At 51.0% G+C, this 27,988-nt stretch overlaps 10 protein-coding genes across 10 annotated transcripts; 7 read left to right on the top strand and 3 right to left on the bottom strand.

Annotated features, from left to right (window-relative positions):
- Positions 1-319: 319 nt before the first annotated feature.
- On the top strand, positions 320-1,992 carry CC1G_15460 (hypothetical protein; the record flags this gene model as incomplete). The annotated part of the gene is made up of 4 exons (XM_002910137.1): positions 320-631; positions 683-1,122; positions 1,193-1,341; positions 1,418-1,992. 4 exons carry the CDS (start codon positions 320-322, stop codon positions 1,990-1,992), a joined length of 1,476 nt encoding a protein of 491 aa, XP_002910183.1.
- Positions 1,993-2,807: 815 nt separating this feature from the next.
- CC1G_15459 (hypothetical protein) lies at positions 2,808-5,157 on the top strand (the record flags this gene model as incomplete). Its single annotated transcript, XM_002910136.1, has 8 exons — positions 2,808-2,926; positions 2,979-3,084; positions 3,137-3,394; positions 3,511-3,555; positions 3,606-3,865; positions 3,894-3,924; positions 3,979-4,583; positions 4,632-5,157. 8 exons carry the CDS (start codon positions 2,808-2,810, stop codon positions 5,155-5,157), a joined length of 1,950 nt encoding a protein of 649 aa, XP_002910182.1.
- A 2,378-nt stretch (positions 5,158-7,535) lies between these two features.
- Positions 7,536-7,856, top strand: CC1G_07753 (hypothetical protein; the record flags this gene model as incomplete). The annotated part of the gene is made up of 1 exon (XM_001835158.1): positions 7,536-7,856. One exon carries the CDS (start codon positions 7,536-7,538, stop codon positions 7,854-7,856), a length of 321 nt encoding a protein of 106 aa, XP_001835210.1.
- Positions 7,857-8,519: 663 nt separating this feature from the next.
- Positions 8,520-11,927, bottom strand: CC1G_15458 (ATP-binding cassette; the record flags this gene model as incomplete). The annotated part of the gene is made up of 17 exons (XM_002910135.1): positions 8,520-8,873; positions 8,924-9,003; positions 9,062-9,195; positions 9,247-9,415; positions 9,467-9,494; positions 9,541-9,770; positions 9,824-10,043; positions 10,107-10,150; positions 10,203-10,392; positions 10,447-10,517; positions 10,566-10,660; positions 10,713-10,758; positions 10,810-10,899; positions 10,953-11,238; positions 11,297-11,533; positions 11,600-11,610; positions 11,666-11,927. The coding sequence occupies 17 exons, from the start codon at positions 11,925-11,927 to the stop codon at positions 8,520-8,522; spliced, it is 2,547 nt and encodes an 848-aa protein (XP_002910181.1).
- A 199-nt stretch (positions 11,928-12,126) lies between these two features.
- Positions 12,127-14,820, bottom strand: CC1G_15457 (hypothetical protein; the record flags this gene model as incomplete). The annotated part of the gene is made up of 14 exons (XM_002910134.1): positions 12,127-12,498; positions 12,676-12,742; positions 12,796-12,902; positions 12,960-13,067; positions 13,126-13,155; positions 13,218-13,250; positions 13,284-13,329; positions 13,385-13,521; positions 13,574-13,608; positions 13,663-13,684; positions 13,735-13,748; positions 13,805-13,975; positions 14,033-14,311; positions 14,733-14,820. The coding sequence occupies 14 exons, from the start codon at positions 14,818-14,820 to the stop codon at positions 12,127-12,129; spliced, it is 1,509 nt and encodes a 502-aa protein (XP_002910180.1).
- Positions 14,821-16,510: 1,690 nt separating this feature from the next.
- Positions 16,511-17,852, top strand: CC1G_07751 (other/AgaK1 protein kinase; the record flags this gene model as incomplete). The annotated part of the gene is made up of 5 exons (XM_001835156.1): positions 16,511-16,696; positions 16,760-17,044; positions 17,104-17,141; positions 17,194-17,422; positions 17,472-17,852. The coding sequence occupies 5 exons, from the start codon at positions 16,511-16,513 to the stop codon at positions 17,850-17,852; spliced, it is 1,119 nt and encodes a 372-aa protein (XP_001835208.1).
- Positions 17,853-19,179: 1,327 nt separating this feature from the next.
- CC1G_07750 (60S ribosomal protein L8) lies at positions 19,180-20,437 on the bottom strand (the record flags this gene model as incomplete). Its single annotated transcript, XM_001835155.2, has 5 exons — positions 19,180-19,417; positions 19,472-20,024; positions 20,080-20,200; positions 20,347-20,357; positions 20,419-20,437. 5 exons carry the CDS (start codon positions 20,435-20,437, stop codon positions 19,285-19,287), a joined length of 837 nt encoding a protein of 278 aa, XP_001835207.2. The 3' UTR covers positions 19,180-19,284.
- Positions 20,438-21,160: 723 nt separating this feature from the next.
- On the top strand, positions 21,161-22,099 carry CC1G_07749 (thioredoxin-dependent peroxidase; the record flags this gene model as incomplete). Its single annotated transcript, XM_001835154.2, has 6 exons — positions 21,161-21,244; positions 21,332-21,347; positions 21,412-21,482; positions 21,612-21,758; positions 21,843-21,980; positions 22,040-22,099. The coding sequence occupies 6 exons, from the start codon at positions 21,161-21,163 to the stop codon at positions 22,097-22,099; spliced, it is 516 nt and encodes a 171-aa protein (XP_001835206.2).
- Positions 22,100-22,372: 273 nt separating this feature from the next.
- CC1G_07748 (DUF300 domain-containing protein) lies at positions 22,373-24,867 on the top strand (the record flags this gene model as incomplete). The annotated part of the gene is made up of 4 exons (XM_001835153.2): positions 22,373-22,509; positions 22,558-22,669; positions 22,721-22,901; positions 22,949-24,867. The coding sequence occupies 4 exons, from the start codon at positions 22,373-22,375 to the stop codon at positions 24,865-24,867; spliced, it is 2,349 nt and encodes a 782-aa protein (XP_001835205.2).
- A 617-nt stretch (positions 24,868-25,484) lies between these two features.
- CC1G_07747 (TAL1) lies at positions 25,485-26,935 on the top strand. The gene is made up of 8 exons (XM_001835152.2): positions 25,485-25,565; positions 25,624-25,646; positions 25,699-25,839; positions 25,897-25,998; positions 26,046-26,258; positions 26,318-26,458; positions 26,513-26,627; positions 26,689-26,935. Exons 1-8 carry the CDS (start codon positions 25,496-25,498, stop codon positions 26,859-26,861), a joined length of 978 nt encoding a protein of 325 aa, XP_001835204.1. The 5' UTR covers positions 25,485-25,495; the 3' UTR covers positions 26,862-26,935.
- Positions 26,936-27,988: the final 1,053 nt, after the last annotated feature.

The raw sequence follows: 27,988 nt of genomic DNA, 5'->3' as shown, positions 1-27,988 counted from the left end.
TCCGCGCTTGTCGCGTCCAAACTCCGACCGATTCAGGTTCGACACGGTTCAAATCCCAGTTAGCAAAGGGCCATTCTAAGAGGTATAGATTGTCAAATGTGCAGTATAAATCAGAACCGAAATGTAATAGCTCAGAAAACTTACTGAGCGTTGTACCACATGAACAGTCCGGGAAATCTGGGACTGGGGACCGGGGTAACCGTGACTGACAGCTAGTATGTTGCATCGAAGCTTTGTGTGTAACTCTAATCCCAATTAGGGATGCTTGGGAGGCATTCTCTGGCGCATCGGTTTCCCTTGTTGTCGCCTCCCCACCACCATGGTTCTCCACTGCAAATTCTGCAGTAAAAAATACCCTACTCAGAAACAGGTCAAGTCGCACCAGTGGCAATGTAGGAACAACCCAGGACGCAAGAAGAGTATTCCCGGGAAAAGGAAATGGCGCGGAGAACAAAAGACAACACCAGGCCTCCGAGATTCTGGCTTACCCAACGATGGACTGGAGAGCGATTTTGAGATGGAGGATCTTTCCGATGGGGATGATAGTCCAAGAGACGCCAGCATGAGAGGGAGTGAGCCAGAGGATGCAGGGATAGAGATTGCGCAAGCTGACAATGTGGAGAATTCTAACGTACGAAATCATACATGCTTTTAGAGTCTAAAATTAATATTATTTCCGTAGCTTGATGACGAAAACTTCGATTTTGGCGACACGAGGTCCGCCCATTCCCTGTCTCAGGCGCCGTTTGCAGCTGGGGCGTCTCGTGGTCCGACTCGGATAGGCGCCGATGAGCCAATGGCGCCTGCCCCTGGCGCTCTCATCTCCCGTGCACCATCCCCAGCTCCAGAGTTATCGAGTCAGACTTCTGATAGCAGTCACTCAGGCGGCACCAATGACGGGGGATACTACACAGAACCCAATTGCTACAAGATCTTCCGGTACTACCCTCACGGAAAACCCTCCTATATCCCCGATCAATTTGTAACCCTCAACGACATTGCGGATGCACCTACATTCGCTTCATCACATCGCGTTCCACCCCCTCAGCCATCGTCGTCAGCCTCTACCACATCAGACTCTACCCTATTTCCAAACGAGACCACCCACATGATGATGAACTGGTTTATTGAGGGCGGATCAGGCCAGCTCTCGATTGGGCGCTTTGAATCGCTCATTGGTGTCATGCAACAGCCCGAATTTCAATCTCGATGACGCGAGGGCTATCCAGGTCAAGACAGAGCTTCGTCGAATAGATAAATTCCGAAGCGGACCTGCCTCCTTAATTCCTGCACCTGATCCATGGCTGGAGGGATCCACGACATTCCGCATGGCTGCTTCTGGTGTCCGCCATCCTTCAGAGGAGGATGCACCCACATTCACCATTGATGACATATGTTACCGCCCAATACTCGAAAGTCGTCAAGTCGGCCCTCCAGGAGCCCGCTGCGGAGAGGTTCCACCTTTTCCCGTACCGAGAATTCTTGCTCAAACACGGCACATTCCCCCCAACATCTCCTCACCAGACTGACGAGCTCTTTTCGGAGCTCTACACCTCACCAGCCTTTCACGATGAACATCAAAAACTAGTAGACTCTACACCGCCAGGGGAGCTTGAGCCTGTGGTCATTGCCATTGCCCTCTATTCTGATGGAACCCATTTAACCAGCTTCGGCAGTGCGACACTCTGGCCGATTTATCTCTACATTGGGAACCAGTCGAAATACGAGAGGGCAAAACCATCATCATTCTCCGCCCATCATCTCGCGTATATCCCGGAACTTGACAAGACATACGAAAAGGCTTTTTTCGAAGCCTTTGGGAAGCTCCCTATTGCAGAGGAGATGACACATGCTCGTCGGGAGTTCATTCAGGCAATCTGGCTATTCCTACTCAACCCTGACTTTATGGTGGCTTACGAGCATGGTGTTGAGTGGGAGTTTGCTGATGGCGTTGTCCGTCGGTGGTTTCTAGGGATGGTCAAGGGGTTTTAAAACCCCCGGGGTAGAGGCCAAGGGTAGAGCGGGGGTAGGGGTAAGGGTAGGTCTCCGGCTACCCTTGGCCAAACCCCTACCCCCAGTCGGGGGTAAGGGTTTTGATAAAAATCAATCAAAACCCATTTATTTCAGCATCTATGTATATTTTCTACTAAATAACTGCTGTATGCGCAATAAAACACATAAAAATATACATATAGACAACTGTAAGTGATTGTTAGTGCCAAAATGATTAAAACCCTTGGTCAAAACCCCCAGGGTTGGGGGTAAGGGTACTACCCCCTACCCCTCAGTCAGGGGTAGGGGTTTTGGGGGGTGGGGGTAAGGGTAGGTGTCCGGCTACCCAGGGGTTACCCCTGTCCTTCCTTAGTGGTTTCCACGTTTCTTCACGCATTCTATGGACTATAAAGAAAAGTGAGTGGTTTCTGATCTGAGAAGTGCATCAATGCTCACAATATGGTGTTAGAGTACTACACATGTGCATTAAAACCCTGCACGGTGTCCATGTCCTCAGTGCCTTGTTCTAAAAACGGATGGTCCCAAGCTTGGAACAAAATCGGATTACAAGACCCGGGATGAAAACCCTCGCGTTGATACACATGCTCGCCGGGTTACAGTGGAAAATGCAAGGAAGAAGATGTATGTGAAAGGGATTCCGATAACAAGTACCTATGTGCAGGAGAGCCTCTCGAAGACTTCACTGACTCCTACCCGAGTACGTCTCCCAGCTACTCAGAAGGATCAAAGGTCTAATATCAAATTAGAATGCATTTTCAACTCGGCTTCACGAATTTGGTTTTAATTTCTATTCGATGGCCGTTCCGGACCTCCTCCACGAGTTTGAACTAGGTGTTGGCAAGGAGATATTCATACACCTTATCCGTATTTTGAACGCGTATGACCCTGCCAAGCTGCAGCAATTAAATGACAAGTAAGGTGCCGCATTTTGTTTACGAGACTCCGAATGCTAACCAGTGGTAAAGCTATCGTGCTGTTCCAACTTATGGCCGCAACACTATCCGTCGGTTTCCAAAACGTGTTTCAGATATGAGGAAGCTAGCTGGGCGCGACTATGAGGACATTATCCAGGTTCGTTCCTCCTGTCCCATCTGCTTTAATGCCCTTATACATCGGTCTCCAGTGTGCAGTTGCCTGTTTCGACGGCCTTCTTCCCAAAAAGCACAATACTGTGGTGCTGGACCTTCTATTCGAGCTTGCTACATGGCATGGGTTAGCCAAGTTACGTCTTCACACATCCACTACCCTTAATGCCCTGGAGACCTCCACTACCCGACTCGGGCAGAGAATCCGCCGGTTTATTTCTGTTACTTGCAGTGCATTTGACACCCGGGCCCTTCCAAAAGAGATCCTCGCAAAGGCAAAACGACGAGCCAAGGCTGTGGAGAGGAAGGGAAAGGGAAAGGCAGCTACTACACCGAAGAATTCAGGGCCTAAAAAGCACCACTTTCAATCCATATACATACAAACTACACTCACTCACACATTATGTTACAGCAATTAGGGAGGTATGGCACCACTGATGGATACTCAACGCAGACGGTATGTTGCCATATAACTCTCTCTCATTATTTATTCTGACCGGGTTCCAGGGCGAGTGCGAGCACCGGCGTGTAAAAAAGCTGTATGAAAAGTCCGATCGCCGTGATTACACGCAAGGGATTGCCAAGCTCCAGCGACGCGAGCGTATTATGCACCAGTTCAGAGCATCTAGAAAGAAGGGTCAAGCCATGAAGACGAAAGGCGAGCCGCTGAAAGGTGTTAGGGCATCAGTCGACTTCGATATAGATGAACCCTTACCCGATGGCGCTCCCGATCTCCCCTACCAGATGTCGCATGAAACCAAACGCGCGTGCCAGTTGTACTTTCCCCAATGGAAGCGGGACAATCCGAATGACCCAGCCCTTGAGGGTAAGTCATCCCTGTGTTCGCAAAATGTCGCTTTGTCTGATTCATTTAGCGTAGACTTTCTATCGGGATCTACTCACGCACCTGCGTTTGCGCCTCATGGGCCTCCCTTATGACGGTGACGATGAACACCAGTTCACCGATGAGGAGCTCGCCCAGGTCATTATTGTTGATGACATGCTCTTCCGCCACAAGGTCCTTCGAATCAATTACACAACATATGATATGCGACGAGATCAAGACTCACTAAATTCCGGACGACACGCTGACATCATGGTCCTTGCCCACGAGAATTCGGACACTTCATACTGGTTTGCCCGGATTTTGGGTACATTCCATGTTCGAGTGCTGTACACTGGACCTGGTGCACCACCAGGGCCTGCACGAGAGCGCACCATGGATTTTGTATGGGTACGATGGCTGGCCAAGGCAGCTGACTACGAGGGAGGGTGGGCGAAGAAGAGGCTTCCCCGAGTAGGTTTCATCAACCCCAAGAAAGACGACTCACCTGCGTTCGGCTTCCTGGACCCCAAGCACATCATCCGAGGAGTGCATCTCATTCCTGTTTTTGGAAAGGGAAGGTCAAGCAACGGAATGCGGAATACCATTGCGAGGCCCGAGACCGACAATGGGACTGACTGGAACTATTTTCATGTCAACATGTAAGTGACATCATCATTCAGAGAGCACAACACTAAAAGAATGTACAGATTTGTTGATAGGGACATGATAATGAGGTTCCGGGGGGATGGGGTAGGCCATATTGCAACCCACGATGCAACGAAGGCACTGCTGAGGGACCGTGATGCGCTCGACATCCCCCCAGACCCCGGCACAGAGTCTAGTGGTAGTAGTCAGGGCATGGAAACAGGGAGCCCGGAAGAGGATGAAGAGATGGATGCTGGAGAGGATGAGGATGACAATGAAGAAGGCGATGATGGCGAAAACGAAGACGACGATGGCGAAGACGACGATGAGGATGAGAGCGAAGATGATGATGAGGATGAGAGTGAAGACGACGATGGTGATGACGACGACAGTGAGACCAGTGATGGTGACGGTGGCGACAGCGGGGAAAGCGACCATGGCGATGACACAGGACAGGAATCTGGAACAGACGAGGGATCTTGGGATGGCGATGACGACGATAGGTTTATTGATCCAGATGACCTCGGGGCTGAGGACGGTGAGGACAGAGGTGATTTACTTGACGAGTTGGATTATGCGCCCCTTTGACTTGTGATACACGCGCTAGAATCAAACCAGTGAGCAATCGCGGATTAGGGATAGCCAAGAAGAGACAACACAACATACTCACAAAAAGAAAGTCATGAATATCTGGGCGGAATGTTTCCCATCCCTAAAACAGGCCTTCCATCTAGGTGAGGCCGTCTTATGGCTACACCCTCCCGGCCTGATTCAGCTCAGGCATTCCGGTTTCGAATGGAGTGAACTGGAGATGGTGTGGGATGTGCTTCTGGGATCCCCGGCGCGCGCGTCGCCCGAAACATCCTGGTACAAGCACTCCAGCGTTGGCTTCGAATGAACTAGAGACGGTACTGAAGCGTGAGAGGGGAGAGGTGCAACGAGAATGGCCACTAGGGGCTTGCAGCGACGGGTCCCCCGCCCCCTCGAGCGCTACAGCGTCTGGACCTGTCAAGGGGTCTAGTGGCCGGGCGCCACCAGACTGGAACCGTGAATGAGACTGAGACACCTGAATGTCTCCAGTTCAGCGATGGCGAGAGCAGAGTGGGACCGTACGTACCTTGAGAACGACAACGAGGTTGCAGTCAAGGTCGTACCGCAATCTCAACGACGTGGCCGCGGGAAGGTCCGACCCATCTGATCGGAATCCGGAACGAGCGATGCCGGAAGGTCTTTGGAACGGAATACTCAAGGCTGCTGGTATGTCCCAATCTCAGACTTGAACCATCGTGATTTCAACCAGATATCGATACAGTATTTATGACATTGCTGCGACCTGAGCCACCGTGTACGAGTACACGAAATCTCTGAATGACTTTTCTACTGATGGAACTCACCTGCACCCAGCTGTCACCTTCGATTACACAAAGAACATATGAGGGGCTGTGTGCGCATGGCAGCAATGAGGACGGGGTCTCTTTCAATTTCGGCCTCTAAGTACGGACGGCCGGGGGTTTGGCTGCGTAGGATCACCGTCCACTCGTGGCAGCCAGGCATCATCAGATGATGGTGATTCAAATCTCATTGAGGGGTATCCAGCCCTTTTCCGCCTATCCAGAATTTGAAACCCAGTCTTAGACGCAGTTACAGTTAGATGAGCTGACGTTCAGCTTTGAAAACGGTTGCGGACCTTCAACATTTCCATCTCAGCGGACTTGAAGAGAATTCTGGTAGAACACCTTAATAACAAAATTTCCCTTTGTCATCGCGACAAAGGCAAAGTTGAGAGACTCAAACATCTACTGCATTTCTGGATTTTGTGTACTTTACGAGGTTTATTGGTAATTGATAGTATTATTGCACTGTAACCCACCACCCGAATATCTGAAGGACTTGCAAGTCTTTTTTGCCCTGCGAAAAATATGATAGATCGAGGTCGGTGAAACGTAGAGGGGTTTCAATCCCCCCGCTGGCCGGTGCTTGTTCTCGGTGACGCCAGCCCGAATCCTTACCTGGCCAGTGGGTATAGTCCGGCTCACGGCCTTCTTTCTGCCTCGCGTTTGCCACGCGCTGCCATAGCCCTCGAGTGCCCCTTTGTTTCTGAACGGAAAGGTACTCACAATGCTGGCTCCAGGTTGGCTCCAACCTAGTTCCGACCTAGTTCCAGTTCAGACGACTGCGTCACCCACGATCAAATTCGACAGGACTTTGTTCGCCGTGTCATGCTGCGCTGACAAAGCAATGGGATAACATTTCAACAGTTTCGATGGGATGATGCTGAGAATTTGAAGTATCTTTGTTCCGTCGATCTCGACGACCAATTGCGAGGCAACAGAGATAGGATGCTACATATTTTCACATTGAGCAGCAGTACCTGGGCTCCCTCCCCCGCCTCGTACCTGGTACTGAAGATACAATCGAACAAGCCGTAGTCAGCTCCCTATTGTATAGCTGAATCGCGATGGTCTTTGCATCGAACGAAGTATCATTTGGGTTCACGACTACACATGATTGGTATCAATTGTACAGACGCTTCCTTCCCGATCGTGAACTATCCTTTGAGAGATATTATGCTTACTTAAAGACTACCTCTCCCTACGAGAAACGACATCCGTTCTGGGGGAAGGCGGCGTTGAAAGTGATACTTTGGGCTCCCTACGGGATCTGGGCTCGATTCTTAGCCATGGAAGCCCCAAGTCATACTATATGGCTGAAAATTGGTAGAATGGATGCACCTTTTTATTAGTGCATGCCACATCTTCAGCAGGAACACATGAACGTTGGGCAAACTCAGAAAGCCCCCTGCCATTAAGCGCCCGCCCTCCCTAAAAGGCAAACCCCTAACTCGGCCGTCTCCGGCACTTTTCGCACGCGGTCCAAAAATCACATTCGGCATCACTCGTCCTTTCAACCCATCGTCATCGACCAGTCACCAGAACGCAAAACCAGCAACAACAACTTCCAAGAATATGTTGCTCGCCATCCCCTTCATCTCAAACTACTCCTTCTGGACTCAACTATGGATCCTAACCTCCCTCTTCATCCTCAGCTACACCCACAGAACACCCCGGCTCGTCATCGCAACCGTCACCTCCGCCTATCTCGCCTGGCAAATCGTCGTACCACTCGTTCGTTGGTTCACAATCGCGTTCAAGGCTGTCGCCTGGTTCGGATTCTACCTCCATTTCTTCTGGATAGCTGTCACGATGGCGTGTAATGCTGTCTTTTGGGTCCTTGAAGAGGCTTTACCCAGGATGCTACGGGAAATGGAGGCTGCTGCACAAAATTAACTGGGTACCGTGAGTTGGCCACAGATTATCTTATGCAGTCGGTAGCTGACCTGTCTCCAAGTTTCTTGGAGGAGTGAAGCACGATCGAATATCTGCGGCACGAAGTTGGTCCCTCGAACCTATGCCAAAGCACCCAAGACTTTGAAGTGTTCAGCGGGTTCGCCGCGGTTTTGCTGCAATTGCGTCGACAAACAGCCATCGCCGAATGCACAGCATCTTGGAATCTTGCCAATTGCGCGGGCAGAACGACTAGTCGTAGAAATTACGGCTGCCCGCGAAAACCGACGTATGGAGCCCTCAAGAACGCGAGGAACGACCCTTTCTATCCCAACGCGTCTAACCATCGTGGCCACGCACCCATTCGCCCTACCAATGCCATGTACATCGTACCCCTCGACTCGACTTCGCGTAACACCCCAAGTTCGACGAATATTCACGCTGGGAATCTCCTCTACCCTGGTCCTTCCCAGTCAAGACCCCGGTCCGGCGACCTGCGTACTTCTGTATCCAAAGATAGAACCACGGAAACCCCAGAGGTGGAGGGTATGATTAGGGTATAGCATGAAACGGGGCTGGATCTCGAAGGCAGACTAGGGAAAACCCATCCCAACATATAAACTACGCTAACTGGAAAAAAATATAAACACAACCATGGGGGTTGGTCTAACGCGATTCAGATTTCATATCCTCGTGTTCCCCCCGAATTTTGAGGATATCCGCCCTGGAAAGGTTGGCTTCATCGCAAAGCGCTCGGAAGATAGAACCTTCCTTGTCATAGAGGTTCAGGACAGTGTCGAACTCGGCAACCCTGCCTTCGTCCATGACAAGGATGCGGTCGTAGTAGGCTGAGTTTGTTCGGGTTATCAGGTAACCAAATCCAGGAGTGAAGAACGACATCATACCGATCGTGTTCAGCCTGTGTGCAATGCAGAGGAGGGTCGAGGAGGCAAACTCCCTCTGAATCGTCTGTTGCAGCTTGGAATCGGTTTCGACGTCCACACTGCTCGTTGCTTCGTCCTATTCCGTCTTTCAAAAAACTTGAACCCAACCAAGACGTTCAATCTTACCAGAATGATGATACGGCTATTTCGGACGAGAGCCCTACAGAGTGCAATTAGTTGCTTTTCACCTGCGCTCATGTTGGATCCTGTAGACGAAGAGTGTTAACGGTGGCGGGGAACCACATAGTAAATCGCCATGCTTACCTTCGTTCCCGACAACAGCATCTAGACTGAATTTGGCTTCAGCGACAGGATCTGAAACACCGTCCGGAGGGAGTAGCGACGCTCGTTGAAGGACTGAGATGAGCTCTGCATCAGTCCGTTGACCGTGGGGATCCCTGTCGAAAATGTTAAATGCGAATTATCAAAACCCATTTTTGTTCACTCACAGGTTTTCACGCAATGTTCCCAAGAATAGCGTACAATCCTGAGGGACGAGAGCCAAGCGCGTTCGCAGAGTTTCCAAGCCAATGGTGCTGATGTCGACGCCGTCGATCTCAATTTTGCCTCCAGAGAGCTCTACAGTTCTGAACAAGGCATGTAGAAGCGAGCTCTTGCCTGGAATGCCAGTCAGTCCCAATTCTTCACGGAGAAAGTGCATGAACTCACCGGCACCTGTACGACCCACTACCCCGACCTTGGAAATGTCAGCCGCCTGAATAGCGCAGGTAGATAAAACATACCTTTTCTTGTGGATTCACTTTCAAGGAGACGTCCTTTAAGACTAAAGGAAGTCCCTCCCTGTAAGCCATCTGCACCTTTTCGAACTTGATTTCCCCGTTCTGCGGCCACGAAGTCGGTGGGTCGTTCTCGGTTGTCAAAGCAGCCTCCGGAGGGAGGTCAGCGTAATGCATAAGGCGTTCAGCCGAATTCATGTTCTGCTCGTTTTGAGCAAACTGGGAAACCATCTCCGCTGGGACAAGAGTAAGGTGTCAATAGATCAATAGAGCCCAACTTTAAGCTCACCGAAGATAGTGGTCAGCGCCAACGTGTTGGAAAGAACGACTCCAACCATAGCAGGATTCACAGTCTTCCGGAATCCAGAACCAAACAGGCCGATACCAAGGACGAGAAGATTGGCAAAGACGTCCAACCGAATTGCCAGCCATCGTTGAGTAGAGATGGTCATGTAGTAGGCTCTGTTTTGAAGGTCGTTGCCGTGGTCCACCCTTCGAGTGGCCGTTTCCTGTTCGCCATGGTCGACATCCCGTTAGCTTCCTATCCTCGAAAAGGATTGGTCAACACTTACTCCCATAGCGTAGGCACGGATTGTCGACAACCCAGTTAACGACTCTGTTCGAATGATATTAATCGCCACTTCCCATGAAACGACCGCAGCACGTACCCGAAATAGCAGCATACAAGGTGGATCGGAGTATCGCTTCGAGGCGTTTCGTTTCAATGGAGGTGCGACGATAATAGGAGAACATGACATAGTAGAACACCCCGATTGGAGCGAAGCTGATCCCGAGGTAGGGGAAGGTGTAGAAAACCAGCCCTACCACTCCGAACATACTTGCAAAGATGAGGAAGAACTGTAAAGATCGTCAGTTTCAAGAATGGCGGAGGCTCCCAAATTGGTATCTTACACTGTACATCGTAGGTGACAGCTCGTTATCAAGGATATTCTGGTCCTTCGACAACCTGGAAACGATGCGGCCTGCAGAGATGGTCAGTCTTGGAACTCCTGAAAATGGTGCATTCTAACCCATAGGAGTAGTGTCAAAGAACGAGAGTGGTGAGCGCAGGATGGCCCTTAACGCAGCCTTGAAAAGCTTCAGTCCTGCTCGCAGCGAGATCAACCTGGATGGCAGCGTAAACGAGGCGTTCAAAATCATTAGGGTTGGGTGCTTACGCGAAGGCAAAGCTGAGACAGAAGGTCAAAATCGCTTGGGCGGCACCTGTTGTGTGGTGAGGAGAGCAACGTGAACTGTATGTTTAACCTCACTCACCGAATGCAGCATATACCGCCATATAGTCCCCTTGACTGAGGCTAGGGAACTCCAGGGACGTCCAGAACCCGAGCCATAAATTGTCTCCAACTGCGATTCAGGTTAGATGGAGGACCGTAGGACGAGAAACGAAACTCGCGCACCCGCAGCAGCTTGATTTAAAATCAAGATGGATAACAAAATGAATAGCCAAATCATCCCTCCAGCATACCATAGGTATCGCTTGTAGACATCCCAGCTGACAGCGCCAATGTTTCGTTCTTCTGCTTGCATGAGCGCCTCCTTGGCTACTTCGGGAAGGTCGTCCTTGATTTGAACTGAAGTCAATTCCGCTCGTTCGTTCAAGTTCGAACCTGTGGAAGTGAATGCGGATTTCTGTCCATATTCTTCGACCAGTCGCGAGAAAACCGGCCCATTAGCAACAAGTTCCTACACAATGACAGCGTCGTCAGCATAGCCTTTCGATATCGCCACAATGAAGGCTAACCGTATATGTCCCCTGCTCAATTACGGTTCCGTTATCTAGCACGTAGATGTAGTCTAGTTTGTCCAAGACTTGAAGCGAGTGAGTGACGAGGATACGGGTTCGTTCGGCAAGCGGGCCCTTCAAAATGCAGTTCTCAAGGATTGAATTTCCGACATGGGCGTCCACTGCAGATAGCGGATCATCAAGCAAGACAATATCCGATTGAGAATAGGCCGCTCGGGCGAGCGATATACGGGCCTATTGTGAGACGTTCGTCAGCAAAAGCTGGATATACCCCGCGACACACGGATGAATAGAACAAACCTTCTGTCCTCCTGTATAAGCAAACGCATGAAACACAGACTTGGATCGATTGGATAGAGAACGTACCACTCAGGTTAATTCCTTTCTCCCCGATCTCGGTCAATTCTCTATGAGGGAGCACTGCCAGGTCATGTGTCAAGCTACAGGCCTTGATCATCTCTTGAAACCTCGTTTCGTTGTCGGGTTGGCCGAAGATGACGTTCTCCCGTACGGTTGCGTTTTGAATCCAAGGTATCTGGGGCACGTAGGCAACGGTACCTCCAACAACAACCTGGCCACAGCCGCCGTTAGTCAACGGTGTCGACCCATCGAGATGCTCGGCATACATCACCCCGTGTCTTGCGCATCTCACCGATGATAGCCTGCAGAACGGAACTCTGGGAATTGCTTAGCGACAAAGTTTCGCATTGGGAGTTGAGCATCGACGCGTACCTTTCCGCTACCAATTCGACCAACAATACCAACTAGTCCACCCCTTGGGAATGTCAACTTCAGATTTTTCAGTTCGAAGGGCTTCTCTTCTTCGGTCATGGTGCGGTGCTTTCTGTCCCGTCGTTTCGTGAGGTCTCCTTGAGTTCCACGTCGCCTGTTGACAGAGGGAGCTCTGATTTGGATCCTTTCTTGTTTTTCTTTTTCCTCTCTTTGGTGCTGAGTTCCTGACCGGTAGGTTTCTCCTTGCCTTCGTCGGATTTCTCTTCCCCATTGTCCTTAAGCGACGGAGCAACCTCCCAAGTGAAATCGGCGTCAACACTGACCGCATACTTTGAGTCTGCATCGAAGGTATAAGGATCCTCGAGGTCGGGTGACACCAGCAGCTTGCCAATTCGGGGTAGTGTAACCATGGCCTCCGCGAGCATGCTCAGCGAGAGGGGAAGCAATAGAAGAGGAAGTTTTATCAACTAGAATATTGGTTAGCTATGCGGTTCCGCTTAGAGTCGGTTTCGACTTGCGTTGAAAAGCTGCAACGCGGTGAAGACCGTCGCAACGGTAAGTTCATGGCCCGTAAGAGCATATGTAATCTATTATGGGGTTGGACAGTTAGCCGGATTCAAGAGGTGTGAGGGACCGCGACATACGAAGGAAAGGATGGTTGCCACCACGGGTACAAAAGAAAATACCGAGAAGAGAAGCGATGCTGCGATGCTGTGAGCCGGATAGGTGAACAGCCAGTCGGACATTTTGGAAAAGAAACCTACGAGACGTTCCGAATCCTGTAAAGTTCTTGCTCTCGAAGCCTGCCGATTTGTTGGATATAGAAAGATTCCCATCCGTAGAATTTAATCAGCCGAATTCCATGGAGGACCTGTAGTAGCGAATGAGTGATCTAATAGACATCTCCAGACAAAGAGTTTTGATTAACCTCGTTGGTCAGTAGCACGCGTTTGTCCGTGATCTTGATTCCTTTGTTCCGTTGAGCGAACATAATCTGGACGAGAAGGCCTTGGATCGGGAACCCGATGATGATGACCTTGGATACGTGATCTGTCAGGTTTTCGAATGGTGAACAAGCCATTTAAATATCTTACTCCAAGCCCGACCAGCGCTGAATATCCAAGCTAAGGCACCAGTTATAGTGATCAGTGCACGGTGCCGTCGGTCATTTGTGCAGCAAACTTACAGTGCCAATCAACAGACCAAAGCCGAGGATGAGCTAAACGGTGGGCGACTCATTAATCGACGGGACAGGGAAGCGTAAAGGTAAACCTGCCTGGATTGGGGCTATCCACAGCCTGTTTTGTGACGAGTTCAGCACAGGCCCGGAGAGAAGCAAAGGGGAATACGCACTGATGTGCTGCGAACGCCACGAACATGTCCAAATTGGTCGCATCCGTGGATACCATTGTGATGACCTGACCAACGCTGTGGTCCTGTCTCGCGCGACCAGACATTCGCAAAGCTTTGCGAAACACCATACCGGTAATCTAAGGCCAGGCTCAAGCAGGTCGCTGTTATTCTGAAACGAGATATGCTTACCCCCGCACGAACGGATTGACCAAGCGTCATCGTCACTAATCCGTGACCTGGTCAGTGCACGAAACATCAGATGAAATTCGAAGCCTTACTTTGAACACTGTAATTGACGGTCTGCCGCATGGAGGTTAGTGACAATCATTGCCAGGCTTAGGTCATCTCACCAAGCTCGCGATTTCTGCCAGTTATGCGTCAGTCATGCGTATATGAGCGGCATACAAGGAAAATACCTACGTTGCATTGCGAAAATGGCAAAGGCTAGACCAATACCATATCCTATACCCTTTGGCGCTGGTACACCGTCGGGAAGGTTTTCTTCTCCGCCTGACTGATGTACGAAGTATGCCTCGGTGAGCCATTTCAGAAACACCTGGCTAACGAGCGGGGTAGTCGTTCGCAATGTGTCTGGGAAGAATCAGATGTCAGACAGACTTATGAAAGCCGGAACCATGTGCTCCATACCTGATATCAGGTTCAAAACGCCCGCCACCCAGAAAGGTAGAGCAATCGTTTGATGAAATGCCTTGAACAGAGACTCGTCAAACTGTGAGTTTTCTTTGTCTGCCGGGACATTAGGCACTGCCTCTGGAGCGGAACTATCTTGGCTAGGTGCATTCTCTTCGTCCAAAGAAGGCTTTAAGTGTTTCGGGCGCTTCGATGGGTCGCATCGCCTATAGAAATTAGCCTCAACGCGCTCGGTGATGTCCTGTGTCAGATGCGACGCTGGGAGTGACCACAGGTCTATTCGAGGATAACTTTAGTTCCCTGCCAATGCGCTATTCAATAACAGTGGGAACTTGCCTTCCTTCTCCAAAGGCCTAGAGTAGCCGACCGACAAGAAAGAGCCAACCCAGTTGAGAGTGATTCGCGACGGCCAACTGCCAGCGCGACAACAACTGGCCGTGAGTAGAGCACCAAGAAGGCTGTAGGCAATAATACTCACGACGCCGTCGCTTCAGGTATGAGCTGTCCATTGGCAAAACCAGGCGGCGCAGGCCTCCTCTTGAAAAACGAACCAAAAGGCATCGTTTGAGTGAGAAAAGCGAACAAAGCCTGAAAGGGCCCTGCCTCACATATATATTTTACGCGTCGCGTTCTTTATTATGGCATCGCGCAGTCGGCGCGTGAGTCACTGGGAAGTGCTTGGCCAATACAAACTCACGGAACCGAGCTCTGATAGAAATCGTGACGACGGGCGCGCTGCCCAGATTTCCCACTAGGCGGGTTTGAGCGACCAAGTGCGTCGACATCGTGGTTCAAAACAAAGAGCAGCCGACGCCCGACGCGTCGGCGCGTCGCGCCTCCTCATTTGAGCGGAGATTCAATGCTACCATCAATGCGCCAGCTTTCGGCACCTCTGTATTCCGTTAGGCGCTCGATGGCACGTCCCCAGCGCACTGATTTGGACTCGGAGACTCGGGCTTCTTCCTATGCAATAGTATGCGGGGCTGCAATGGATGGGTAAGAAATGTATGCATCACTGAACGGATCCTACTGGCTGGCAATAGCCGTGGTTATCGGACGAAGGTCATTGAAAACCTTGATTCAGAGTGCCTGGGGCGCAGTTTGGACGAAGGGAAGTCACAGCAGTCTTCAGCCTCAGAGCTGTGGCAGATTAAAGTGACAATTTCAGCGTCCTCAGGACCTTTCAGCTGAGGCGGAGCTACCCTGTGAGCTGTGGCGATCGTAATGAGTTTAAGCACGCTCTCCCGTACCGCTTTTAACGGGAGGTCGACGTCACCGTATGTGGCGCCACATGCCTCTCAGGTGGAAGTGCCCCAGAAACTTGTTTATATGACCTTTTCAAGCGATGCATTTAGCCTTGAGAATGAAAGAAGATCAGACAGAAGGTGCGTAAGCCTTCATTTCGTCCCCGGGACTATCTAACGCGATCTCAGGGCGCTGAGACGCTCCGATCGCACTGGTTCTCCCGGTCACTTGCTTCCCGGCCAGGGGATCTGTGGGTACATCATATCATGAGTTTAATTCTCCAGAGCATCTGATAGAAAAAAAGGGTGAGTATCTGGCACTTAGGCTCCATCGATGCTTGTAAACCGATGTAGCAATACGCTTAAGTGACCGGCTGATTGAACTTCTAATGACATCGAGTGGCAGTGGGGACTTGCATCTTCTCGTTTCAGTAATCGGATATCCGGGCGCGTGCCCACATCCTTTGGCCTTACGGGGCTGCGGAGACTGCGGGCTATCTCGAATCAAGTCTCAATATTAAGCCTTTTAGCTCGTTCTTATTGACCTGCCTTACAAGACACTCTGTCTGAGTGGTCTAACATAGGGATCAATTTCGACATCGGTGCGAAGCGAAAAATAACAGGGTTTTTCCATTCCTTCAACAGTCCCTGCACCCACATCGACTTGCAAGCGGAGAGGATCCCAAAAGGGTAAAACTCCCTCTCGAAAGGGCCTAACGTGATAGCAACCATCCCGCCGGGCTGATGACCGAGGCTGACCACGACTCGGACATCTGTGAATGACTCCAGCCATCCAAGCGGTAAAGGAATGTAACACAAAGCCTCACAAACCCGATAGCCGCGCATGATATTGCCTAGACGCTAAGGGTCAAGCGCAAGGCTACAAGCCGGGCCTGATATCAATTTCGTAACTGACGTCTCCAATCGCCAGTATGCCTTGTACTCAAATTTGATTCCGGTGTTGGGAGTAATCATATCGATATCTCCATTTCAATCTGCAGCGGGGCAGAGAGACCTGCATGGGGTTCGCACCACCCATGCAAACGGACTGCCAGTGAGGTTAGCTGGCCTTTCAACAGAAGGTTTCAGCTTCACGTTGGTTTCACCGTTGCGATCTATTTCCGGTGTCCATATGCCTTGCGAATGGCTTTAAAGAAACCACAGTGCCTCACATTTCGCTTACCTTTCCATCCCCTCTTCAATTTATACTACAACAGCCCTTCCTCTAATCATGTCTACTAGCTCTAATACCACTCATCATAGCTGCGCCTCCACCGTAACCCTCTGCGAAGCATTCTGGTGGACTCAACGGTACCAGTGGCTACTGCGCAATGGTTACCGGCTTCAGTCCAACCACAATCCCGTGCTTGACGAGAAGACTAGACCAAAGAGGTCTAACAACCACTCTGACCCCGAGGTACGATCACAACACCCGTCATTCACGGCATTCGACAAAAGAGTAAACTTGTTCCTATTTTAGAGAGAATACGTCAACTACGGCACACGCCTGACTGATGGCAAAGAAGTCGTATTGAAACGACTCACAAGCCCCGAGGATGAGCAAGAACTAGCTCTACTTGACTTCTTGTCCCAGGAACCTCTAGCCTCCGATGCTAGAAATCACTGCGTTCCTGTGCTGGATACCCTTCTGGTCCCAGGCGATGAAAACACAGTCGTGATCGTGATGCCCCTTCTCCACTCCCTCGGTGATGCAAAGCTTGAAACTATCGGCGACGCAGTCGAACTCTTCCACCAGTTGTTCGAGGTAAATAGTGCTAGGCTACAACGCGCGTTTCATTGTATTGACCCGCCATCTCCGTCTAGGGGGTCCAGTTCCTTCACGACTACAGGATAGCACATAGGTGAGTCATCATTGACTTTCGCCAATCGATACTTGCTGACCTGTGCTGATAGGGATATCTCCTATGGTAACGTCATGTATGAAACTTGTCGTGGACGCACTCGATACTACCTGATTGATTTCGGGCTCTCAAGATGCTACGATCTTGGGTCGTCACCACTCGAGATACACCACGAGGGGACTGATTTCAGCGTGCCGGAGTTCTCCACTCTCCAACCCTACGACCCTTTCCCAGTGGACGTCTATTGCCTGGGGAACTTCTTGAGACACGAATTTCTAGAGGTAAGAATTCATTCTTTCAAGTAGCGACATAATTCTTACCTGTCCACAGACACGAACAGGATTCGCGTTCCTGCGTCCATTAGTCCAGTCCATGACTCAAGCAGAGTCATTAAGGCGCCCAGACATAGCCACCGCCTTCAAGCATCTCAAGGCCCTGACCCGCGATCTCCCTCCCCGCAAGCTCAAATCACGATCTCGCCAAGTCGACGTCAAAAAGCGCTGGTCAATACTCTCGTTAGCAGCCGCACTGCTTCAACTAATTCTTCAATTAATACTTACCCTCGTATTCCACTGGGTTCCCAACGCCCGCAAGATCCTTGCCAGCTGGGATAGTGCCAAAATAACCGCAGAGCACTTTGCCGAGCCACGACGAAAGCCCCGTTGGACAGACGGCGTGGATATAATACTTTACTTCTGCCTTGGTCCCTAATTTACCATAGTCCAATAATAATGAGAACATTGTCCGGGTTCCAACATCAGTTATGACGCACCATGACTCGCAATCCCCTTCGAAAACAAGGGATAGACGGATCAAAGAGTCGAAACACAAGTTCCCTACCGCGTTTTACAGTAAGCTTCACCTGAATATTCACCATTCAGGCTTCATCTGCTGCGCTCCCTTTGCGCCGTCGAGCACTGTAAAACACCAGACCTGTTATTTAAAATTAGACGATCGTCAATACACGCCGAAGCGCTGTCAATTCATTGCACGGGTTGTGCAAAGTTGCGACTTACGCGAAGACCTGATTGCCATCCCCCGCATGAACAAAGCCAGGCGTTTCAGGATGTTACTCGCAGCGATGCGCCAAAGCCGGAGCAACGTTACATACAACGAAGAATCAGACGTTCCTGAATGGTGAGGGCCATCCAACGCAAACAAGATGAGGTCAAGGCAGCAACTACTGCAGACCGAGGGCGGACAAAGCCCAAGGAGCTGGAATACGAGTTCTTGGAATTAGCACTGATAGAATAGCATGCAGAGGTTAGTGATTCAACCAAGCTGAGACACGCGGTTCACACTGCAACGCAGCCCAGCACCGGCAGCGGAAATGACCAGCAAGCTGTTTACTGGAAGACGACTTCGCACCGGATTCGGAGCCATGCGGTGGACAGAGAGATTTAAGTTCAATGAACCCACCAACCAAGCTCATTAACGCAATTGCAAGGCAATGGTGAACACTGCATAGAAGGGAGAAGGGCGGCTAGTATTTTCTACACATAGCCGTTAGGCTCGTGGTCCATATGGTCGACGCCAACTTCGGCCACTCCAAACTGCGGCCAAAGGTCGTCCGACAAAGCCTAAAAAAGGGGAAACTCACAATCAGCGCTGATGGGCCTCCATTATTGCTGAGACGAGTGCTTCATCCTGAAGCGTAGGCCCAGCGCCGGCAGCGAAAATGACGGCTCCAGGGGCAGGAAGACAACGTCGTACTGATTCGAACCATACGTCGAACGAGAGAAACATCATCCAAGAGCTCCATTTTGGAAACTAGAAACAAGGACGGCGAAGCCTGACTCGTTCCGAAATAGTGTGAGGGGGGGAGCACCATGCTGAAGGTCACAGCCTCGACTGAACCTCAGAACCGTAGCGCGTGTGGGATGAGTCTAGCCGATGGATGGAGAATGTTCGACAGCAGGATGTCAATCCCATCTCGCAAGGGCTAATATCATGATCCCACTCATACCGCGAGATCCACGAATAATTAACAGCCAGAAGGCAAAGATTAATGTACACTGATAGGACGTGGTCACTGCATGGAACCGATGCATCATATGGGCATAAGCATATCGACGATAATGATAACTGGTGTACTCTACTTGGCATAGCGAGACCTCCCCAGGGACACGACGACAGCGACCTTTTAGAGCTTGGTGATTTGGGCAGCAGTGGTCGATTGACCAGCAGCCTTGGCACGCTTGCGGAGCATCTGGGCGGACTTGTTTCCACGGATACCTCCACCCCATTGGCGGCGCTGCTCCTCGTACTTGTCAGTGCTAGAGAGGCGGGTCAGTGGGAAGGGGAATTCGTCAAGATCATATGCAACTCACAAGTTGGCCTTGGCGGCGGAGACGAGGGTAGCGAGGTCACGCTGGTCCTCGCTCTTGACCTCCTGGAGGGCAACAACGGCAGCGGTCTTCTTGTGGACAACGGTACCGAGACGGGCCTTGCCCTTAACGATGACGTAGGGGACACCCATCTTGCGGCAGAGAGCAGGGAGGTAGACAACGAGCTCAATGGGGTCGACATCGTGGGCAATGACGACGAGGGAAGCCTTCTTGGCCTCGACCAAAGCGACGATGTGGTTGAGACCGTACTTGACGAAAAGGGGCTTCTTGGTGTCCTTGACCTCCTGGCCCTCAGCAGTGGCGGCAGCAGCGGCCTGGAGACGAGCCTTCTTCTCCTGCTTGGACTCGGGGCGGTACTTGTTGAGGAGCTTGAAGAGCTGGGTAGCGGTGTTCTTGTCCAAGGTGTGGTTGAACTGAGCGATGGCAGGGGGAACCTTGAGACGCTGGTTCAAGATGACCTTCTGGCGTTGAAGGCGAACATATTCGGGCCACCTGACGAATCGGGTGAGGTCACGGACGGGTTGGATGTCCTGGCCTATTGTCCTAGTTCAGAAAACGACAGTGAGCCAAATCGCAGCGGTTTTACGCACCGATGCCGAAGTTTTTGGGGGAAGCCTCGAAGAGAGGGTTCTTCTTGGCCTTGGTGGTCTTGCTGGCACCGAAGGGGGCAGCAGCGGGCTTCTTTCCGCTTCCAGGCTTAGACTTGGGGGGCTGGTCATTGAGACGAAGTCAGCAAAACTCAAAATATTGAGCAGCTGCGCTTCGGAGCTCTAGCGTCGTGCGGTAAAGCGACGACCCAGCGTTTAACGCTTCATAGCTTTCGCTCAGCGTATCCAGTTCTCGTATGTAAGAGAAACTATGGGGGAATCTGGAATGCATACACATCGGTTAGATCGTGCTCAACATCGACATCGACGACTGAGACTCACCATCCAGCTCGCTGTTCATCGTCTTGCGAGTTCACTTCACCGCCAACGCTAGAGCTCGTCGTCGCTGACAACGAATGCTTACCATTTTGTCGTCGAGGTCGTCGGTCTTGAGGGTGAGGTCGGCGGGGTGTGGTGTTGGTTGAGGAAAGAAAAAGAAAGTTTAAGGTTTGCGCCACATCATTCATCTTCAACCTCCGCTCGGGATCATCCGCGCGCTCTGATCTGGGCGAGCTCAGCGCTCGAGCGCATATTACTTGCGCTCGTGGCACTGTGTACCGCTTATTCTTGACGTTCGCCACGGTCTCGAAACTTTGAAAGTCTATATGGACCCTACCCATGAACCCTACACGGTCTATACCCCAGGATACACAAATAACATGGCCATTCTCATTCGGCAGAATCTCTAGACGAACTCTGGTGGAATTGCTTGCAAATTGTCTTGGTTAACTTTGAAGCCCTTAGCCCTCTGTCAGAACACACCGGTGCCAATCGGCCATGAACTTTGACTATGACTTTGAAGCACTATGGTCTTGAGCGCTTGTTCTTGCCTCAGTTTGCCTCCGCCGTGCGAATCAATTCGTCATGTCAGTACGATCGCGACTGTTTCCGCGTCATCGGCTCTGGTACCGCCGGAAGGCTTGGGGTGTGGAATGGGATGGAACTTTGTGGTTCCAACCTTACCACTGCGACCTTTCTCTAACACCCAGATTATTTTCTGATTTTCCTCGCATTTATTGGAACAATGTCCGCAACTATCAAAGTCGGCGATGCCATCCCTGAAGCTACTTTCAAGTATATTCCCTGGACTGAGGCTTTGGAAAACAACGTGCGTTTGTATGTTCTGTCCGCCGCCACTTGGAAGCTTACGCGTCGGCCCCTTCGAATTACATTGACTCTTTCCCCCTCTCGTTAGCTTGCCTGTGGATCCCGTAAGTACCTCCGTCCACGCCCAGTACATCGCCTTGTCCAGAAGCGAACTAACGCCCTTTCCAGCCGTCGAGCTCTCTACCAATGACTGGAAGAACAAGAAAGTCGTGATTGTTTCTGTCCCCGGTGCATTCACCGTACGTTTTCTCCCTTCAAAAAATATACTCGCCTCTAATATATTCTCTCTAACGCACGCCCGCCACCACGCCATTTGCTACCCCTATCCATATGAACACCGTCTCTTTGCCGTTGAAAACGGTTTATAGCCCACCTGCCATACCAACCACCTCCCGCCTTTCCTCCAAAAGTATGACGAATTTAAGAAGAAAGGGGTCGACGTTATCGCCGTCTTGGCCGCCAATGACCCCTTCGTCATGAGTGGATGGGGTCGCTTCGAGGGACTTAAGGACAAGGTGGGCATTCATGTTCTAACCTATGTGATTCATTGGCGTCCCGCCAAGGCGCACTACTAACGCTCAGATTTCTTCATTATCTAGATCCTGACCATCTCCGATACGAATGCTGAGTGGTCGAAGAAATTGGGTTTGGAGAAAGACCTTTCCGCCCACGGTCTCGGAATTCGCACTGCTCGATATGCGATCATCCTGGAGAACAACGTGGTCAAGTACCTTGGCGTAAGTAGCCTTGCGCATTGTACCAGTTGGCAGATCATCTGCTAAACGTTTGGCTTCAGGTCGAGAGCGGTCCTGGAGTCACTGTCTCCGGAGCTGATGCTATTCTCCAGAATCTCTAGACGTGCGACCAAATTTCTTGCCTCAAAGAAATAGAGATAATAGAATAAAGTATAAATCGCTACATGTAGTTTGAAGATAATTCGATTCCAGTTCACTTCACTGTCGTAGTCCGTTGTCGCCCGTACGCGCGCTTAGGAGGTCAGTTGCCAAGGCTGAATATTCGATCTCCGATTGAAAGTGCTCCAATGATGCACTGAGCACCGGCCCCGAGCTACCGCAGCTTTAGCCTCTCCTTCCTCTACAATCCGCTCAATTTCTGCCAATCTGGCAGTATGGGGTCTGGTTCAGGCTCCAAATTGCCTGCACCAATCCTATGGCTTGCAGGCATATGTTCGTTCGTCGCTGTTGCGGTCTCAGCATGGTCGATATATCTTCAGTTCAAGAATTACCGGAAGCCTAGCTTGCAACGGTCAGTCCAGATTGTTCCTTAGGAGGAATGTAACTAAACCTCTTATAGGATGGTTGTAAGAATCATGGTTATGGTTCCAGTATACGCAATAGCTTCGATGGTTTCGATACATTCCGTTGAAGCTGCGTTTGTGATTGACGCTATTCGCGACATATACGAGGTGCGTCATTCTGTGAATGGGACGCGTTACAGAATGACCGAACTTTCGTAGGCATTTGTTATCTACTGCTTCTTTGAGCTGCTATTGTCGTACCTCGGCGGAGAGCGCTCGTTGCTCATCATGCTTCACGGGCGTCCACCGAAAGAACCTGTGTTCCCAATGAACCTGTTCAAGCGCGAAATCGACGTGAGCGACCCCTACACATTCCTGTTCCTCAAACGAGGGATATTGCGTAAGTTCGCAACTTATTGGTCAAGCTAGTTGCTAATCGTCTTGTAGAATACGTGCAAGTGAAGCCTATTCTCGCCGCCGTAACTCTGATTCTCAAGGCCTGTGGCAAGTACAACGAAGGAGACTTCCGCGCCAACTCTGGCTACCTCTACATCAGCATCATCTACAACGCAAGCATCTGTACAAGTCTCTACTGTCTCGCCATGTTCTGGGTATGCGTCAACGACGACCTCAAACCGTTCCGCCCTGTCCCCAAGTTCCTCTGCGTCAAAGGCATCCTGTTCTTCTCCTTCTGGCAATCAGTCGCCATCTCTACGCTTGTCGCCGCCAACGTCATCAAGAGGCTTGGACCGTACACGGACCCGGAACACGTCTCCACGGGGTTGAACAATATATTCATCTGTGTGGAGATGCCGTTCTTTGCGTTTGCGCACATGTTTGCGTTCTCATATAGGGACTACATCGACCCGCATCACACCTTTGTTGCGAGGATGCCGGTTTACTATGCGTTCAGGGACGCGTTTGGGTTGAAGGATGTGGTGGAAGATTCGAAGGCGACGCTTCGGGGCGAGGGGATGGATTATCGCGAGTTTGAACCCGCGGAGGGGTTCATGCATCAAGGGGAAGGAAGGGATAGGCGGATTCGGGCTGGGCTTCGGTACAGCAAGGGAGGACAGAGGAAGTATTGGCTTCCCAGGGCGGTAGACCACGACCCTCACACAAGAGGCGAGCGTATTCTCAACAAGGCCGTCAAGAAGATCGCGGGCGACAGTGAAGCAGAGAGTATACACGCGCCATTGCTCGAAACACAAGAAGAGGATGTTGTGCACCTAGCGCCGGACATGATGCAAGACCGCGACCTTTCCGTGTGGGACACTGCGCAAGTCGAGGATGGATACGAGTTGCCGTTTGGAGATTTGGACGAAGCCGATGAAGAGCTGTTTGAGCACAGCAAGCGATATCTGTTCGGAGACTACAACTATCCCTGTATCGATGTCAGTTCGGAGGGAGCGAGGCGGATGATGTGGGACGAGGAAGAGCGCGTGTTGAGGGACGAGAGGGGGGCGTGGTTCTCATCGATAAGGGGGGCGAAGGGGCAAGAAGAGATCCGCAGCAGAGATCGGCCAGTGTGGCAGGGTTACGGAGCGGTCGATTCCTCGCAACCCCGGAGTCGGATGAAGGAGGCTTGGATAAGCAACAGGGAGGACAGCGAAGCTGTCCGGCCCATACGACAGTCGGGTACCTCAAGAGTCATCGACTTCGATTCTGACCGTGCGGCCGCGGATTCGCCGTACAGCAAAGATGGCGTGCACTTGAGGTGGACGAAGGGGTCTCAGCAGCCGTCATCCTCGAAACTTCCGTCGCGTCCTGCACCGAAACAACGTCCAGATTCGTCTGCATCTTCGTCGAGTAGTGGCAGCGGTAGCAAAACAAGGTTACTGCGCTCGCCTCCGACACTTCTATCCAGGTCCAATTCTCGACAGTCAAACTCTACGTCGCCTGTTCTCCCTCCGGACGCCGTGGATCTTGTCGTTGAAGATCCCGAGGCAGAGGAAGAAGACCTGAGCCACGAGAGGCGGAAGGGCGAGCCCGCTGTTCGTCCTCCTCCTGGCTTGAAGAAGGTGTATCGACGAGGGTTTGAAACGGAGGAGCTGGAGGGCGATGGCGAGAAGACCAAAGTACGTGGCGAGGTGGAAGTGGAGGAGAGAACCGACCACAACCGACGACGAGTGGTCGCTGGGGAGAGGATCATAGATTCCATACACCGCGGTGGGTCGGTAGAGGAAGGGAGGAGGCCTGATGTCATTGGTGAACGGGATCCGTACGAGGATAGGGGAGGAAGTCGGTCTCCTTGGGATGATAACCAGCCTCCAGTGGTCCGGGCAGAGACTCCGCCTCTTAATGCCAGGATCAACGCCTACCATTTTGACGACATCCCTGGAAATGACGATAATCCATGGGCTTGAGGGTCTAGTCTCTTCATTACGTTCGTTCTGACTGTATTGTTATTCATGATTCACGACACCTTTCGTTCGCATTGCATGTTGCATGGTATTTATTCCTTCTCGCATCTTCTGTTCCCATTCTATCCCCGTCGTGTACCTTCTTTCTTGTTGTCGCTGTACTGTAGACAAGTCTGCGTTGACTATAGTGTTCGTGGGCCAACTTTGAGCAGATGTGATTCTCCTATCCGGATGATTCGTTGTGTCGGTTCGTTTCGGGCGAGAGCGCTTCTCCCCAAACTATTATAATCCTCCGAATATCCTCCAGATCGCGATGGAGGCGGCGAGCACGTTCGACTAGACAGTCACAAGATCGACTTACGACGAGTTGGCTGCCTTTATTACGTCCAATACATTCCAACTCTATAAATACACCTTCGATTTCAAATCCGGTGGGTGGGATAGGGTACGATGAGGCAAATCCAACGAAACAAGGTCCCGATTAGATAAGATTAATGGGCCTCGCGCACGTGCTCTGGCATATATTTCTTACGTCATCGACCAATTGATGGATGACAGGAATTCCGATCGCGATTTATATACCGAGCTCCCTGGTCGTCGTCGTCTCCAAAATTCTTGCACCCCAACCACAATGACCACCTCTCTCGACCAGCTCAAGCAGACCGGCACCGTCGTCGTCTCCGACTCGGGCGATTTCGAATGTAAGTCGTGCTCACCGTTCTCAACGGCGACCAGGACTGTTAACCGCATCGATGATAGCTATCGATATTTACAAGCCCCAGGTATGCGTTTCCGAGAAATCGCGACGGTGACGAGGAACTAAAGGACGTTTAGGATGCCACGACCAACCCCTCGTTGATCTTGCAAGCAGCCAACAAGCCGCAGTACGCTCGTGTTATCAACGCTGCCGTTGAGTACGGTCGCTCAAAGGGCAAGACTGTTGATGAGCAGGCCAATGCTGCTATGGATCGCCTTGTAGGTTTTTAAATATATACACGCACAAAGCCTAATAGTACTAACGCCATGTTTTAGCTCGTCGAATTCGGCAAGGAGATCTTGAACATCATTCCCGGACGTGTTTCGACTGAAGTCGATGCTCGCCTTTCCTTCGACAAGGAGGGCACCAAGGCCAAGGTAAATGGCTACCATCGTGCGGTGGACTGTTACTTATCGTTGAATAGGCCAAGGAGCTCATCGCCTTGTACGAGTCTGTTGGTATCAGCAAGGACCGTGTCCTCATCAAGATCGCCTCCACCTGGGAGGGTATCCAGGCTGCCCGCGAACTCGAGCGAGACGATGGTATCCACTGCAACTTGACCCTCCTCTTCGGTTTCGGACAGGCCGTTGCCTGTGCTGAGGCCGGTGTTACCCTGATCTCGCCCTTCGTCGGCCGAGTGCGTAATTCCATTCTCCCAGACCTTGGTAAATAACGTCTAACCACTGACTTTTTCAGATTCTTGACTGGTACAAGAAGACCACCGGCAAGAACTACGAGGGTGACGATGACCCAGGTGTCAAGTCCGTGAAGCGCATCTTCAACTACTACAAGCAACACGGCTACAAGACCATCGTCATGGGCGCCTCTTTCCGAAACGTGCGTTGCCATCATTCGGACTTTTCATTTCTCACACTGATCCATCCCAAACAGACTGGAGAGATCAAGGCTCTCGCTGGTGTTGACTTCCTCACCATCTCACCTGCTCTGCTCGAAGAGCTCAAGAACTCGACTGACCCCGTTCCCAAGAAGCTCGATGCCAACTTTGGTGAGTTGTGTTACGCGTTTTACAACTCCGGTCTTCTCTGATCCGTTCCCTCCCATCTCAGCCGCCAAGGACGAGCCCATCCCTAAGGTCTCCTACATTGACAACGAGCCCGAGTTCCGATGGGCGCTTCTCGAGGATCAGATGGCCTTTGACAAGTTGCACGAGGGTATCAAGAAGTTTGCTGAGGACGGTGAGACTCTCAAGAAGCTCTTGAGGGAGAAGCTCTCCGCCTAAATGGTTATGAGCGCATCTAAATTGAAGTTTATTGTGTATCAATAGTCCAATTGTATTTTTGTTCATGGTTTTCAGGATTGACGGGAGTGAAACATCCAGATGTCAGTGTTTGTAAGAAGGGTATATTTACTTCGTTGTGGTTCTGATTGAAGATTATCGGGCGCGATTAATATATCGCTTATTGAACAGTGCGTGCATAGCGTTCGCTAAGCGCCCACCCTGGCGATCGCTTCTCCTTCCGGAAGGAGATTGGTGTGTATGTCGATTCCACTACCGATGTTAGTTCTTGCTCGAAGGTGCGCGTCCGCAGTGGCTTGTGACTCTTTCCGTGAGTGATCAACGTGCTGAAAGGGCAATTACCTCCCTAAGCCTGCCGACCAATGCGGATGCTACGCATTAGCAGTAATCCTTGTCGTACAAAGTTCCTGCCGCAGGGGACTCTGGGTTCAAAGTTCGCACAGTATCAACTATCAGAGCGTCCGGTTGCATTAGATAGAGTTCAGAGACCAGAGTTATAAGGGCACTCTCCGTGCTGCATGAAGGTCTATCGCGATCGTGACGAGTTTGGGACTCGTTAGAGTCTTTGTTGTACTTGGCTTTACGCAGTTTCGTGGAAGTGAGACGATTACATTTCGGAGTCTTTGAAAGGCTGGGTCTTTTCCACGGCCTCCGCCGTGCAAAACCCAGCGACCCCGAATTTAGCCCTCGGGACCTGGGGCAAAAAGATTCCAGTATGGACTAAGTATTTCTTCAAGAATAGCCTGGGCTCCGAAATTTGAGGAGTACTCGGACAGGCGAGAAGAATGACTCAAAAAGAGGGTGCGATTCCATAGGCTCTCTTGGGTCGTTGAGCGAGAATAGCTGCGGCTGTAAATGAAATGCAACTTAATCATACCGTTTGAAGATCTGACAATTGATTCTTCAACAGATCCGGGCCCTTCTCCTTTACATAAAACAATCTTCTACAGCATCTCTGTTTATCCTTTTCAGTGATCAGAAGATTTATGTGCAGCACCGGCTCAAAAGTCCCGTGTGCGGCGTTGAGGCGCATAAAGCATGATAAGCGCCCGTGGAGGAAGATGGAGACGAGTGAGTCACCCGAAGTTGATCAATGGGTGATACCGTCA

Source organism: Coprinopsis cinerea (genome assembly GCF_000182895.1).
Source record: "Coprinopsis cinerea okayama7#130 chromosome 12 map unlocalized cont3.12, whole genome shotgun sequence".
Classification (NCBI taxonomy): domain Eukaryota; kingdom Fungi; phylum Basidiomycota; class Agaricomycetes; order Agaricales; family Psathyrellaceae; genus Coprinopsis; species Coprinopsis cinerea.
The sequence above is the reverse complement of the archived record's forward strand: the minus strand, read 5'-3'. Positions and strand labels throughout refer to the sequence as shown.

What these genes read in the sequence shown, in the direction of transcription:
- CC1G_07747 (XM_001835152.2), top strand. Translation starts at nt 25,496, where the DNA reads ATGACCACCTCTCTCGACCAGCTCAAGCAGACCGGCACCGTCGTCGTC. An exon ending in CGACTCGGGCGATTTCGAAT is followed by an intron (nt 25,566 to 25,623) that starts GTAAGTCGTGCT and finishes CATCGATGATAG; the next exon opens with CTATCGATATTTACAAGCCC. An exon ending in AGGAGGGCACCAAGGCCAAG is followed by an intron (nt 25,999 to 26,045) that starts GTAAATGGCTAC and finishes ATCGTTGAATAG; the next exon opens with GCCAAGGAGCTCATCGCCTT.